Source organism: Sinocyclocheilus anshuiensis, unplaced genomic scaffold (genome assembly GCF_001515605.1).
Source record: "Sinocyclocheilus anshuiensis isolate Anshui unplaced genomic scaffold, SAMN03320099.WGS_v1.1 scaffold562, whole genome shotgun sequence".
Classification (NCBI taxonomy): Eukaryota; Metazoa; Chordata; class Actinopteri; order Cypriniformes; family Cyprinidae; genus Sinocyclocheilus; species Sinocyclocheilus anshuiensis.
In genome coordinates, this window is record NW_015544158.1 from 1,070,224 (window position 1) to 1,085,372 (window position 15,149).

The 15,149-nt window shown below is 36.9% G+C and overlaps 1 protein-coding gene across 1 annotated transcript in view; it reads left to right on the forward strand.

Annotated features, from left to right (window-relative positions):
* The window catches only part of LOC107695498 (amine oxidase [flavin-containing]-like), a 36,824-nt gene that overhangs the window by 15,964 nt on the left and 5,711 nt on the right, over positions 1–15,149 (forward strand). The window contains exons 3-7 of the mRNA XM_016495432.1: positions 540–677; positions 7,782–7,886; positions 11,236–11,327; positions 11,415–11,556; positions 14,864–15,013. Of these exons, the coding sequence (XP_016350918.1) occupies positions 540–677; positions 7,782–7,886; positions 11,236–11,327; positions 11,415–11,556; positions 14,864–15,013 (627 nt within the window). The remainder of the gene's footprint in view (positions 1–539; positions 678–7,781; positions 7,887–11,235; positions 11,328–11,414; positions 11,557–14,863; positions 15,014–15,149) is intronic.

The window sequence follows — 15,149 nt, forward strand, 5'->3', positions numbered from 1 at the left end:
CAATATTTGAGAGAAATAGGCCTTTTGTGTACATAGAAAAAATCTTGGATCTTTGAGTTCAGCTCATGAAAAATGGGGGCAAAAACAAAAGCGTTGCGTTTATAATTTTGTTCAGTGTAGTTGATACTGGTTTAATATGATTGATAACAGTGTCTTGTTATTGTAATTTAATTTATTGATTAAATGTAAGAATTTGACAAAAGATAATGCATACGTCTAATAAAAACGCCCTGGAAGCCAATCCCACAATCCATTTTTTTTATCCGATTTTCAGTCATGAGCTTCATTCACGGAGTCATTTGGCTCAGGTCAGATGTTTGCCACCACAGCGAGTTTGTCAAAAGAAGGGTGAAACAGTAAAAACGGAGTTTCAAGTTGCCGAGTAGGACGCTGCCTATACAAGGGAAGGGAATCTGCTGTCTTTGCATGCATATTCTAACACTTCCTTCTTGTTTTTCCTTTTTTGGTCTCAGTGTGGCTTGTAGAAATTTTAGTGACTATTTCATTGTGAATCTGACACAAATTGTGTTTGCTTTCAGAATAAGGAGACGAAATGGGTGGATCTGGGAGGAGCGTACATTGGGCCCACTCAAAACCGCATCCTGAGAATAGCCAAACAGTACGGCGTGAAAACATACAAAGTCAATGAGGAGGAGTCTCTGGTTCACTATGTGAAGGTAAACCTCAGTGAAGGCCTACACATGTAGCAGCCTAGACTTATTACCGAATCAAAAGCAAAACATCTGTGAAATTCAAGCAAGATTTTTCCCTTGTCTCAAAATCCAGCTCTATTCACAGCCTCAACATACAAAGTCAACGAGGAGTCGTCTCTGGTTCACTATGTGAAGGTAAACCTCAGTGAAGGCCTACACATGTAGCAGCTTAGACTTATTACCGAATCAAAAGCAAAACATCTGTGAAATTCAAGCAAGATTTTTCCCTTGTCTCAAAATCCAGCTCTATTCACAGCCTCAGGCCAGAGCTTCGGCTAATAATACAGCCTTTTGTTTGAGCACACTCATGTCTTAATGCACAGGAAGTCAGAGCTAGCCCCGGTTCGCTCAGCTGAACAGGGCTGAATATAGAGTCCCTACTTCACATTAGTGTGCTGCGCTCAAGCCTGGAGATGCTAATCGCTGCCTGAAGGAAGTCTGTAATATGGTTTCAGACGCTTGGAGTGGGTAAGAAGGGCGGAACTCAAGAAACCAGCCTCCCCTCCTCCTGCCCCATATCCAATTTGGGTAGACGCATCACTGCCCTTAGCACATGCACACTGCATGACCTTATTAGATTTGGCTGTAGATTGCTGTAGTCTTCTCCGCTCTGACCCTGCTATTACAGGGATAAATTACTGGATTCTTAGTACTGCTCTTTATCCTGTGGGCTTTACTGCTTTCTGTGGTCATATATCATAAGAAAAATGCAGGTGGTTTTAAAGTTATCATGGTAAATCAAAAGGGTTCTTGAGATGGAGACCAGCAAACCGACAACTCACACATACTCAAGAAGGCAGTGTGCACAAAGGGAAAGCTCATGGTGGAGATTCATTGGAATGTTCATTGTAGATTATGTCAGGATGGAGCTGGATTTCAGTTGCTGTGGAAAAGACCCATTGGCATGTTTCCCATAATACTTCGCTTTCCCCAGCAGAATAGTTAACTGTGTAACACCTATCTATACATTATAAGTGTAAATATTTGGTTAATGCTGAATATTTATAAGATCTGAAACTTTAACTTTGCTTTCGGTCTCAATATCCTAAATCCTCTCAATATTAGAAATCAGGAATCATGTTAAAGGGGTAGTTCACCCAAAAAATTAAAATGGTTGTTCCAAACCTGACTTTCTTTTGTCCATTGAACACAAACGGAGAAATTTTGCAGAATGTGCAGGTTGTTCTTTTCTATGCAGTTACAATAATTGGTGTTTTTAAGCTTTGAAAAGCAGCAAAAACAGAAAATATCATAAAAGTGGTCCAGATGACTCATGCACTGTATTCCATAATGCAAGTCATATGATAGCTAGTTGTTTCAGTGGTCTATTAAATGTGGCGAGTCAGTGAGCTGAATTTGAGATCAGTTTAATGCATCCTTGCTGAATAAAAAGTATTAATTTCTTAATCTTATTGACCCCAAATTTAAACAGTAGTGCATGTTTGAGGAAATCACCTTCTGTCTTCCACAGAAGAACATAAGGGTGAATGAAGGCGGAATTTTATTCAACTAACCCTTTATTGTTTTTATTCTCTTTATTTATTTATTTTTGTTTGTTTGCGAGCATGTTTTTGATCTTTTGAGCTACAGTACAGTGCCTCATATTCCTGCTGGAGTCATTTCTATAAAAATACAACCCCTGCATTAAAAAAACAATCCTTGGTTCCCATTCCTTGGTTTGTGCAGTTTGACAGCACAATCATTGTCAAAGTCAATGTCAAGCCAGCTGTTCCTTAACAGGCTTTGTCAGAATAAACCCAAAGGCACTAATGCAGAAAGAGGTAGACGCCAGGAAGAGGCTATGAACACATGTAGGCATATCTGATTGATTTCAAGGCTTTATTTGTTGAAGAATGCATCAGCACGGATTCAGACATCTGTAAGAGAGATGCTGTTCAGAGGCTCAATGATACTACTTAAAAATAAAGGAGAGGATCAGAGCTGCGCTACATAACGTTTTCATTTGGCTTCTTCATTTCAACCAATACTGTTCTGGTCTGTCTTGCTATAGGCTGCTTTTTGGTACGTGTTGTGATTTAAATAGAATGACTGCGAATGTGTCTGTCCTAATGATTAATGATGTGTGTGTTTGTGTTAGTGTATGTTCTCCTCTCTCCTCGTGCCATTATCTTCTGATCGGAGCATCCCTGTGGGTTACCATGGCAGCACTCCTCATCAAAAGACAATCGCTATCAGGATTGAGGGGACACACTCTCTTTCTCTCTGTCTCTCTCTCTCTCTCTCACGTTTTCTCACACCATGATGTCTGGCTCTGTCTTTGGGATCAGGGGCGTTTCCCTCTTATAAACAGATCACTTCAGTCCACAGATTTTTAATGTTGAGCTATGCAAATGTCACATCAGAGAGAATTTTTACTGGTGATCAACCCACTAATTAATAAAGCCAGAGTACATTTTCCAGCTAAAATTGTGTGTGGGGGGATTTAATCGGAATCCATGCGATCTGTAATTTAGCATCAGTGCGAAAGAATTCGCAAAGGTTTCAGGTTAGTCATGGGGATTCACTGTGTTGAACAACAGCAAGCTGCTTGATTTGAAAGTGACTTTAGTGGGAGCTGTGCTGTTTACATTGCTACACTATTGACAAACCTTTTTTGTTCGTGAAATTTTGCTAATGTGACTGCACTTTAATTGTCATAGGTCACTAACAATATGTTGCTTTGTCATTGAGGAATGAATAAATTAATCTCTGTTGATCTGGTCTGTTGTTGACTATGACAACTGTGGCATAATTCACCTTTTGAGTTAATCCTCGATATTATCAGACAACTTTCTGCTTTTGCTGAACTGTGTCCATTTTTAGGTAGTTTTATCAGATCCTCACTTAGTCAGTTAAATCTGCTTCTGCACACTTTGTTGAAAGTTTTACAACCGCTTTTATAGTATCACCTGTTACTCAGCAATCACTTATTGGCCTTGAGGCAGTATTAGCCAATAAGGGCCTTACAATGTGCAGACCATTTTATAATTAAGGTGAGCCATGCAGCCAAGGCGCCCGTGTAATCAGCTTTTCTATAGCTGTAATCTTAAAGGCCAGATCCAGTTTCCTCTGCCTCGATCCATGAGGAACTCACATGCAACTGTTCTTTCAGACGGCTTTAGCATATTAATATGATTATGATTGAACTGTTGTGCAAAGGCAGTGTTGTTAAAAATTAATACAGCCTATTGTACAGTGTTTGCAGAACTGTACATTTACATTAGTGGCAAAATTCTGAGGAATACTAATAAACCACATATACTTATTGTATATTAATGTTGTGGAATTACTTGGAATTACATTATTATTGTTTCTATTGCAATTAATTATAATGATATGTAATATGCATATAGTTTTACTATTATGCAAGGGAATGTGGATAGATGTAAGATCTATGTAACTAGCATCACCAAACAGACTTGCCGACATAATTACTGTCTGTTTCCTAGGAATGTAAAGTGTATCTGTACCGTATTGGTTATTGATATTAGACATTTTTATATTGTATTGGCTGAATTCGATTTATATCGACTGATATTGGATATTTAATTGCTCATGCTTATTTATATTTAGATTGATTTTGCATTCATTTAGCACTCACTTAATCTTTAAACACTAATAATCTTTAGCAAATCAAAGTAAATATGCATTTTTAATATTGTAAATTTAATGTTGCAATGCTTAAACTCACAGGTTGCATTTTAAATGATTGATTTTTAGTTTATTTATTTATTTATTTAGACAAAGTAGTGTTAGGATTTTAATACTGGTCATTTATTGGTTATCGGTATAACAGCAAAACAATTATAAGCTTATCTGTATCTGCCAATATCGGTGCAAAAAATGCAAAACATTGAGCACAGCTGCTTATAATAGCTGCTTGTTTAATATATTTTCATTCTGTAAAAAGTCAATACTGTAACATACAGGCAAACAGAATATTAATTTGGAGGATGATACAATTGCCGTCGGACAGGATGTGGTCTCATTTCATTGCTTGTAACCGAGTGGTGGGCGGCAGTGTGGATATAGAGCAGTATGAGGTTAGTGATTTTAGGTTAGACTTAGGTTTTGCTCTGGCTGAAAGGATATCATAAGAGATGCACTCCATATCCCCACCTCAATTCTGTCGCCATGGGAACAGACCTGTTGCTGGATGCTGAGCGATCCAGTGTCCTCTCCAGCATTGGTCTGGCAGGCTCGCAAATGATATGGAAATGTCATGGTCCCTTATTTAGCTGAACATGTTTTCCTGTAGTGTTAGTTGGCTTAGAAATGTAAATGGCCAAGTCACGTTCAAAGGCAATAAGACTGCTAAATAGTAGTAAGGAACCATGAAGTCAGCTGGCCTGGCATCTTATTTTAGTGTTGTTGTTTATTGTATTATGTGAGAGGACTGTTATTGTTTTTTTTATGTTGTTGTTAGTCTGATGAAATGTCTGTTGATAATGCTGCAAATCATTTTCCCAAAGGGGACAAATAAAGTTACATTACCTTACCTTAGTTACCTTACCTAGATCATAAATTATGAAAGAACATTATACATGTGCTTTTTTTTTTAAACCCAACTTAAGGCCAAGGAGACCATTTTAGTAAGATATATGGGTTTAACTGACATTGCTGAAGAAATGTCATGCATGTTTCCCATCAGAAGTGTATTTTAAATTTTAAAAATATATATGTTTTATAATTCCTGTAGCTCAAACAATAGAGCATGGCACTAATGCAGAGGTCATGGGTTCATGGGTTCGATTGTCAGGGAATGCATGAACTGTATGAATTGAAACTTTAAACAGGGCTCGCAAAATTGCTAACCCGACGTCCCGAGGCTATTATATCTTCCAGTCGGGAAACCAAAATGCATCACCGCCCTGCCTGACGGGCTATCTTAAGTACAGGGTTCAAAACGTGGCACGGGTGTTTATATATGAATGTATCTCTGAAGGGAACTGATTGTCTTCAGAAAAGTTTCGATGGCATTTTCATTTCTTCTTACCTGTAATGCCTGATAAAGTAGCGTTTATGAACGCAGCTATATTTCTGCCGTTTCAAAAGCCCGACCTTGTGGCAAAGAATTAATTAGCATTTTCAGTAAGCCCTTCTGCTGTTTTTGTTTAGATCAACATGAAAATCGGCCCATGTTTTTTATGCAGCAAACACGCAGTTGTAAATGTGGAAGAAGCCAATGTGCCTTCTAAAAGTCTCTAAACAACTAAGACAGTAAGATATATATTTATGCTTTAAATTAATAAAATTATTTATTCGTTTGACTCATCCCTTTTCTTAAAAATGGTTTAAAGGCTGAAATGTGATCTTTATCATTTTTGTTTCGTGAAAACCTGTATCTGAACTGCAAATTATGTCATTTTACTGTTTAATATGTTACCATGTACATTGCCGACCCTGCTTATATGGTATTATTTTTAATTGTTTAGCTCTTAAAAAGGGTCATTAAAAAGCCTTAAATTGATTTTTTTTTAATTCTGCAGATACCCTGTAAATAGTGAAATAAATTTCCTTCCTTGATATTTGTTTATATGTGTGTTTTGAAAATGTTTTTGATTGACATTTCGACTGCTAAATTTATTTCAGGCTGCCAAAATCTGAAGGGCTACCCGAAGGGCTACCAAGGATTTTGTGACCAAGGATTTTTGCGAGCCCTGCTTAAATGCAATGGAAGGCACTTTGGATAAAAGTGTCGGCAAATAGATAAATGTAAATGTATAATCAAGCATGGTTCTTAATTATTTCAAGTTCAGTTGCCTTTTTTAATTAATATAATAGGCTAGATTTGAACCCTGGAATGCTAAATGAAAACTACCACTGGACTGCTAAGTTATGATTTCTTTCTTTGATTTTGGTCATGTTTTGTCTTGTTTAGGGCACCAGGTGAGTCAGAACTGCCATAGTGCCCGCTCAAAGAAGTAGGAGCGTGACGTCCCTGCAGTGCTGACAAGTGTTTTGCGGTGGTTTGATATTTGAGGTGTTCAATCATTTATTTGTCCTACTAAGTGCATTCTAGTCCTACTCAAAAGTAGGTTTTCTGCAAGCAATAAAATGACAGGGTTTTCCAAAACGGTGTGCTGAAAATGCACAAATCACTATGTCATGACAAATTGCTCGGAAGTGAACGCTGGACGTCAAACCCAGGGGTGCGTGAGAATCTTTCTAGGTGACAGGTCTTTGATTTTGTCAGCAGTTTTGACTAGGTTGCCTGATTCAGTGCCGCAGTAACCTTTAGCATGCTTTCAACTGTCAGTCTAGAGCCTTCTTTATCATGGATTTCAATTTCATTATCATTATGGGTTTAGTAATCATGAGTGACTTTATGGTGAAGAACAACATACTGAAACGCAGTGCTTCATCTTTGATGTGTAGTTAAACATTAATCAATCAGCCCAATGGTGCTTATTTAAGAGCCCCACAGCAACAGAGCAATCCAGGTATGAAGTAATGTCTGCATATAGTTACCCCATTGGCCAGCCGCAGAGAATGATCGTACTGACTAAGCGTTTCCACTACTGTGGGAAGCAAGCGATGTGTGAACAGCTTGTGTCATATAGCCACTGTTTGCCAAAGACTAATATTGTCATTATCCATGATTATGAATTTTCTTTTTACTGAATTAGCGTTATCATTAATGTCTATTTATAGATGCTTTATCATTATTGTATATTCCACTCCAACTCTAAATGAGCATATATATCTTTCTCCTGCTCTTAATGAAGAAGATTGTCACATTTTTATGTGAAAATCATAAAATCTTACTGAGATTTGATAAGGTCGAGTTGTTTCTGATCATCTGGTTGTATTAACGCAAACTATAAAGGCTGTGAACAGAGGCCCTCCATTAACTGATTTGATTCCAATCCAGGCGAAATGCAGTTACGTATATTTTAGGCAGCAAAAACATTTTCCATTCCAGACTGGTTACACTTCTAATGATAATGAGGTCATGATGGCTATGATAAAGACATTACGTCAACAATGACAAAATAATAATCACAATTTTCATTATTTGGTGCTAAGGTAGCAGGTTTCTTACAGACACTGTTTCTTGTTTCCAAGGGCAAATCACATGCATTCAAAGGGCCTTTCCCTCCAGTGTGGAACCCTCTTGCCTACATGGACTACATCAACCTCTGGAGGACAATGGACAAGATGGGGATGGAGGTAAAGGCCATTTTTATTCAGAACCAATTCCATTTAAAAAAAAAGGTCCATGAACTGTTCTACTGCATACTTGAGACTTACCTGCAATACTTGAATGCCTCTACAACACTGCTGCTGAATCTACATCACAAAACACTTAAACACATACAGTGCAACACATGTAATCTGATTCCCGAATGAATGACTCTTAATGAGTCGATTCATTGTAGTGAATCAAACACGTACAGCGTGACAAGTATAGTCCGATTTCCCGAACAAATGACTTTCGAGTTCTTTTTAATTTGTCGTTGCATGTAGTTGATATATTTATCAAAATAATTTGATGATTTCGTGTAAATTACATTTTTGGAACAAATTACTGTAATTAATGAGCTCTTTTTAGTGAATCGAATGCATACAGTGCAACCAGTGTAGTCAGATTTATGAACAAATGATTCTAATGAGTCTGTTCTAGTGAATAAAATACATACAGCTTACAAGTAACTGAGACCTAAATCTGGCTAGTTGTTCATACAATTATGCACTTTGTCAGCAGTATTTTATAAATAACGAATACTACATTTTGTTTTGTATTGTTTCATCAATTGTTAAAGAATTTGTCTCCTCAATGACAATGAAAAATATGTAAATGTGAACACACCTTCTCCAAGAATTGTTTTAAAAAAATTTTTTAATTAAAGGGATACTTCACCCAAAAATGAAAATTACCCCAGAATTTACTCACCTTCAAGCCATCCTAGGTGTATATGACTTTCTTCTTTCAGACGAATACAATCAGAGTTATATTTAAAAATGTCCTCTCCACTAGTGGAGAGAACAAAGACGCGGGTCTTTAAGAATTTTTATTCATCCATAGGCATCTTCCCATTCTTTTCTCCTCTTCTTATCGCTAGGGAATCAGTGAAGACTTCTTTTGTTACCCTTCGACTGAAAATTACAACCAAAAGCCGCACAATGTGGCATTGTATCAGTATTCTGAGTTGTGTTGCGGTAAAATTAACAACAGATAGCGCCATAGCTCACCGAGTGCAACCATTTGACGTCATTGAAATAATGGCACCCCCCATAGTCCAAAATATGTATAAAACGATGTGGATTTTTTAAATAACGTAAATCTTTCATGGGTTTTCTACTACATATTTCAGTAAGAGATATTATTTACATTATATTAAGCCATATTAGTCTTAATACCGGGGGTTCCCTTTAATGAGTGAGTCATTGAGACGTTCATTCAAACGATTCGTTCAGACGGCTGAATCATTCAAGAATGAATCAAGTGCCTGTCTTTATGAATGGACCACTGAATCATTGACTCAAATGATTAATTTAAAAATGCCGAATCATTCAGTAAGGAAATATACCGCTGTGTGTTGCTCAGAGATGTGCAACTGTTCTGCTGTGATCTTTGTTTGGAACTATTTTCGTTAACCAAATCGAGCAAAAACAGTCAACATTGACAATATTGTACTAAAATGTAAGTCACATAAGGAATAATTGACGACAAGTGCGAGGCATTCGTCCGGTTTTTAAGGACAAAAACCGCTTCACGTCGTGGCCGCATCGCCACCTCGGGTGTGCATTATTTTCTAATAATTCAACAGATCGGAGTCAATTATTCAGCTTATACTACGGTTACCACACCTCAAGACATCAATCAGATGATATATTTCAAGACATTCGTCCGTTTTTTGTCCTTAAAACGCTCTTGTGTGTAGGGTTCATTACTTACACATCTCATCCAACGCCTGCATTGCTAATTCCAAAAAGTAATTTTAGTCATTTTAGACCTAGTAACGGAGGCTTGAGCCGTTGAAGGCAGACTAATGCAGTTAATAGTCTAACTAAGTTATTAGAGAGAGATTAAGCGTGTGAATTAGCGTCTGAGCGTCTCTCAACAGTGTTCGGCAGCAGCGTCTCTACTAATAGTGAAACTTTAAGTTCATTTTCTTCAAGAACAGTGCCGCTGTTACCTCGCTTGTGAGAGATGTCATGTAGCTTTTAAGTTGCTAAACTATTTTACTGATAAAATCATCAGATAAGCGCTAACAACATTAGCGCATGTGTTTCCGTGTGTCTGTACAGTATGTGTGTGCGTCTGTAAGGCAGGGAGAGTGGGACAAATGTGCTTTCTGTACATAATAATAAAACTTAATTTTGTGTCAAAAACATGGAAATAATCTGTCATATTTATCCTATTGTTTACTATATTTATTTGCTTGGCCAGTGTCGTGGGTTTTGGTTATTTTGCCGTTTTAGGCTGTATGGACCTTTGAAATAACTGAAATCATTTGGCGAAGTGATATGGATATGTAATGCGGTCAAGACCTGCCCGGAACTACATTCGCCATGTGTTTCCCTGAAAATAATTGCTCACCTTATAGCGTTCGTCAGCCAATCAGATTCAAGCATTCAACGGCCCCGTAGTATAATTAATAATAACTATTCGTTTGAACTCTTGTATAAAATCAACATCAAATTTGCAATCGTAGTTTTCAGGGAAAACTGCACTCTCTTGGTCTTGTCATGTATGCTATACTTATAAAAACTACATATTTACCACAGTATGTTTCTTCTGTGTTCAGTTGTGTTCATTTGTTTCGCTTTGTCTACAGACAGGCTGTGTGAGCCTCAACTGGAGCGACCTTGTTATACTGTTAATACATTATCCATTATTAATCGCTGTTTACACCAAATGTAATAAAATCAGAATCATTCTCGCCGAAATTTTGGTGCTTCCCTAATTAGATGTTTTAATCAGATAGTTGTCCGGTCAGTCAAGTAAAATTCTCTTTCACTTGCCCCTTCAAAAACATCCATTTGTCCCAGACAAGCATAATGTCAAGCTCTGTTACTGTATATAAAATTCAACCCACCAAAGTGGGAGTGACCATGTTACATTTGGTGGGTGTTAATGTCAAGCCCTGACTGTATATTAGAAAACATCAAAATTTCAGTTATAAATAAAAAATAATATTTAAGAATACTACTTGCTAACATTTTTGCTAAGAATACTATATAACTTGCTAACATATCCCAAAACCCCCCCCCCACAACCACACGGTTCTTTATGGAGCCAAAAATGGTTCTTCTATGGCATCGCTGTGAAGAACCTTTTGAAGCACCTTTATTTTTAAGAGTGTAGGATGGCTTGAGGGTGAGTAAATCATGGGGTAATTTTCATTTTTGGGTGAACTGTTCCTTTAAATTCTCGCATTATTTGGCAATATTATTTTGTTCAGAACATTTCTTTCTTAAAAATAATCGTTAATGGAGCTTTTAAAGAACCGGAATCAGAATTAATTCAAGTGAATGAACAGACTGATTGCATGATTGCAAATATGCACTTTAGATTCCTAAAGAAGCTCCGTGGAGGGCCCCTCATGCTGAAGAGTGGGACAAGATGACCATGCAGCAACTCTTTGACAAGATTTGCTGGACCAGGTACAGAGAAGGGACCAATTAAAATGATGTAATGTTGTGGCATATTGACTGTTAATGGCATATCCCTTTGCCCACGGGTTGCTGCAGGGCCGCTCGCCGCTTTGCCACTCTGTTCGTCAATGTGAATGTGACCTCTGAGCCCTATGAGGTGTCTGCTCTGTGGTTCCTTTGGTACGTCAAGCAGTGTGGAGGCACTATGAGAATCTTCTCTACCAGCAACGGAGGCCAGGTAAGTCTTTATACAACAGTTTAGCTTATAGAAACTGTAGGCCTGTTTGTATACTTTATCTCGGTTGGTTATTTCTCTGACGAAGAGCAGAGTTAATTATATGCCAAACATATGAACTCAACGACAATGTTTTCACAGCGTGTTTGTGCACGTCTCTTTAGCTTTTTCACCACAGCAGTGCTTGTGTTTACAGTATAATTAACATCTGTGGGAGAATGAGAGAATGGCAGGCCAAGGGAGTGAGAGATGGGGGGTTTAGTGTCCTCACACAACAGTGCCTTTTTCAGTGCCAGGAAAGCAGGTGTTAGAAATAGTGATATAAATCAAGCTGTAGCTGTTTAAATTCAATGTTCCTGCCAAGTCCAATAGTCATGGTCACTGTTCAGTCTGTACCCCTAATTTAGTTAAACACAGCTCTCAAAATGGGTCTTGTTGCAAGGCAAAAAATTTACTTTCTGCGGAAGAAAGAGAAATATTTTGCTGTTATGAGTACAGAAGAAGGGTTTCATAGGGTTAAAGGGAGAGTTCACTTTAAAAAAATATTCAAACTGCATGTTTAAATATAGTCATGTCAGACATGTCATACTAGGTTTGATATCTGACAGATTGTAGCTTTTTTCTCATGTTTCTCCTAACTGATTACTAGAGATCAACTAATACTTTTTTTATGACCGATCCAATACATATTATTTTTGTTTAAATATCCAATAACAGAAATGCAGAACCAATTTTTCATGGTTTATTTTTGGTTTTGACACAATAACAAGATCATTATTAGGGGTGTAAGAAAATATCAATACACATGAGTATCGCGATATTTTGTTTGTCGATACTGTATCGATTCTCAAAAACGCAATATCGATATTTTTTTAAAAATGTATACATGATTCATGGCAGTTGTTTCATTTTGAGTTTATATCCCGACCGCTATATAGCAGTCTTCTTACCTCTGAACTTAAACAGTGACAACGTGTGTGTTCCGCTCCTGCAAGGTTTGTCCAGTCCCGCCCGCTCCCGCAAACATTCTAATATTGCATATAATTTTTGCGTATCAGGGAGCCGCTATCAATGGAGAATATTTAAATCTCTTTTGAATGAGCGCTCGCACTGTTCACTTTCACTTTCGATTTCGTGATCACGCGCACTCTGTGTAAAGGGAGCACATCTTACGATATAAGATATTTAAAACAGACACAAAGAGGAGAAAATACTGTAGCCGGCAGAACAAGATCACTGTTCAAGATGCGCGAAATATAGGACGAAAATCCAAATATTGAATTTTATATGAATGTGTTTCTGAGGGGAACGGGTAACTGACTGTTTTCAGAAATGGCGTTTTCTTTTCATTTTGTCTCTGTATGATGCATTTTAAATTAGTGTTAATACGCGCAGTGCTGCAGTGTTTACAGCAGTAACCAAGGAAATGCTGTATCTGCTGTACCATAAGTGCCGCCTGCTGTCAGAGAGTGAATCTGCGTCTCATTCAGCCCACCTGCTGTTTCTGTTTCATACAGATGTTTTATGTAGCATAATTTCACAAAGCTAAAGTCAGGTTATTCTGTTTTTGCTTCAGAGTTTGAAATTATACAGTCTAATATAAATCAAACATTGCACTTTTTTTTTCAATTCATGATTAAAATGCAGTGGTTGCCTCTAATTTCAAATGGCTATGAAAACTCAAGGTGCAACACAGAGTGAATAATATGCAAATGTTATTTTATGTGATTTTTCGATTTCTGTACCTGAACATTTACAAACATAAAAACCTAAAGCATCATTTCATTGCTAGTTTTATGCTATAGGCCTATATTTAATTGTGCTATTACTTGTAATTTTTTCATTTGTTCTTATTTACTGGCTGTCACTTATAATAATGTTTAAACTTTATATTTATGTTTATTTTTGGCTAGTGATTTTTGCTGTGGTATCGAAATTGAAATAGAGAATTGTAAAATTTAATTGGTATCTAAAATATTGGTGTCATATAAGCTTATTTATTAGAATACAAGATAACAGATCAAAAACAATGATAACAGCAACTATTTTATTTGTTGTGGCAGCGCCGGTGAAAATGTTGGCAGGGCAAGCAAAAATTTGAACCACTGGCCCGACCAGGCCAGTAGAAAAAATCCTTAGCGTTAATCCCTGTAAGGTTTGCATATGGTGGTGTGTTCTAAATGACAGTTTTCCTAAAATTATATCTTATTCTCTTATTCCTAAAATAAGAAATATCCCAATATATCGTCTTGCTTACAGTATGACAATATATCGCAACATATCGTATCGCAACCCCTGTATCGTGAAACGTATCGTATCGCCAGATTCTTGCCGATACACAGCCCTAATCATTATAATACAATTTATTTAGTATTTTAGTATATTATTATTACAATTATTATTATCATTAAAAAAAAGATCACTTGGTGCCATATATTGGTAAACCTGATATTAAACAACCAGTAACAAAAAGTGGGAATACTGGTAAAACAATATTGACCTCAAAACAAATTAAGTCATAATGTGTAAAGTACTCACAGTAATGTTTCAGTCAAGCCTCTGTAATACTCTTTATAGAGGAGTATATTTAATTTGATTCATAATCTATGAAGCTGCTTTTTATGACCGATCCAATACAGATTATTTTTGTTTAAATATCCAATAACTGAAATGCAGAACCAATTTTTCATGGTTTATTTTTGTTTTTGACACAATAACAAGATCATTATTAGGGGTGTAAGAAAATATATTTAATTTGATTATTAATCTATGAAGCTGATTTTTATTCCTCAAGTTAGTTGATTATAGTATATACTTCTCAAGAGAGGCAACCTTGTGTCATACCCATTCATTCCTGTGACAATGAACTGATTATGTAACATACCAAAATAGTGGCCACTGTATCTGGGTCACATTTATATCAGGAGCCTTCTAGCAAATGTGTCCTCTGATAGTACACAAATAAAGCAAATAACAGTTTTGTTTGCTAAATTGATAACAAAATGTCACTTCTTTTATCTTTAACTCCCTATGGAATGACATTGTCAATAAACTGTCATGACCTGCCTGTTTCTGTTCTTTAACCTGTTTTATATTCTGAACTTGTCTGATAAGGTCTGTGCATGGTGGGCAGTATTATACAACTCTATAATAATTATATCTCTGAGAGACAGAGACACCTATTGGTGAATTAAAGAATTTCAATCCTTGTTGAAATGTTTATGTATATGACTATTAAACCGATCATATTTATTACATACAAGATCTAACCAAAGTATGGAAAACTGTTTTCTGCTGCCCCATATGACAGGAGCGCAAGTTTGCCGGAGGTGCCAATCAAATCAGTGAGGCGATGGCGAGAGAGCTGGGTGACTGTGTGAAGCTGGGCGGAGCTGTCTACAGCATTGACCAGACTGGAGACCTCGTGGAGGTCAGGACAGTTAATGAGGAAATATACAAGGTGAGAATGTACACAATATAGATATATACAGTATATTTATATTGTTTCTTGAGCACTAAATCAGCATATTAGAAAGATCATGTGACACTGAAGACTGGAGTAATGGCTGCTGAAATTTCAGCTTTGCATCACAGGA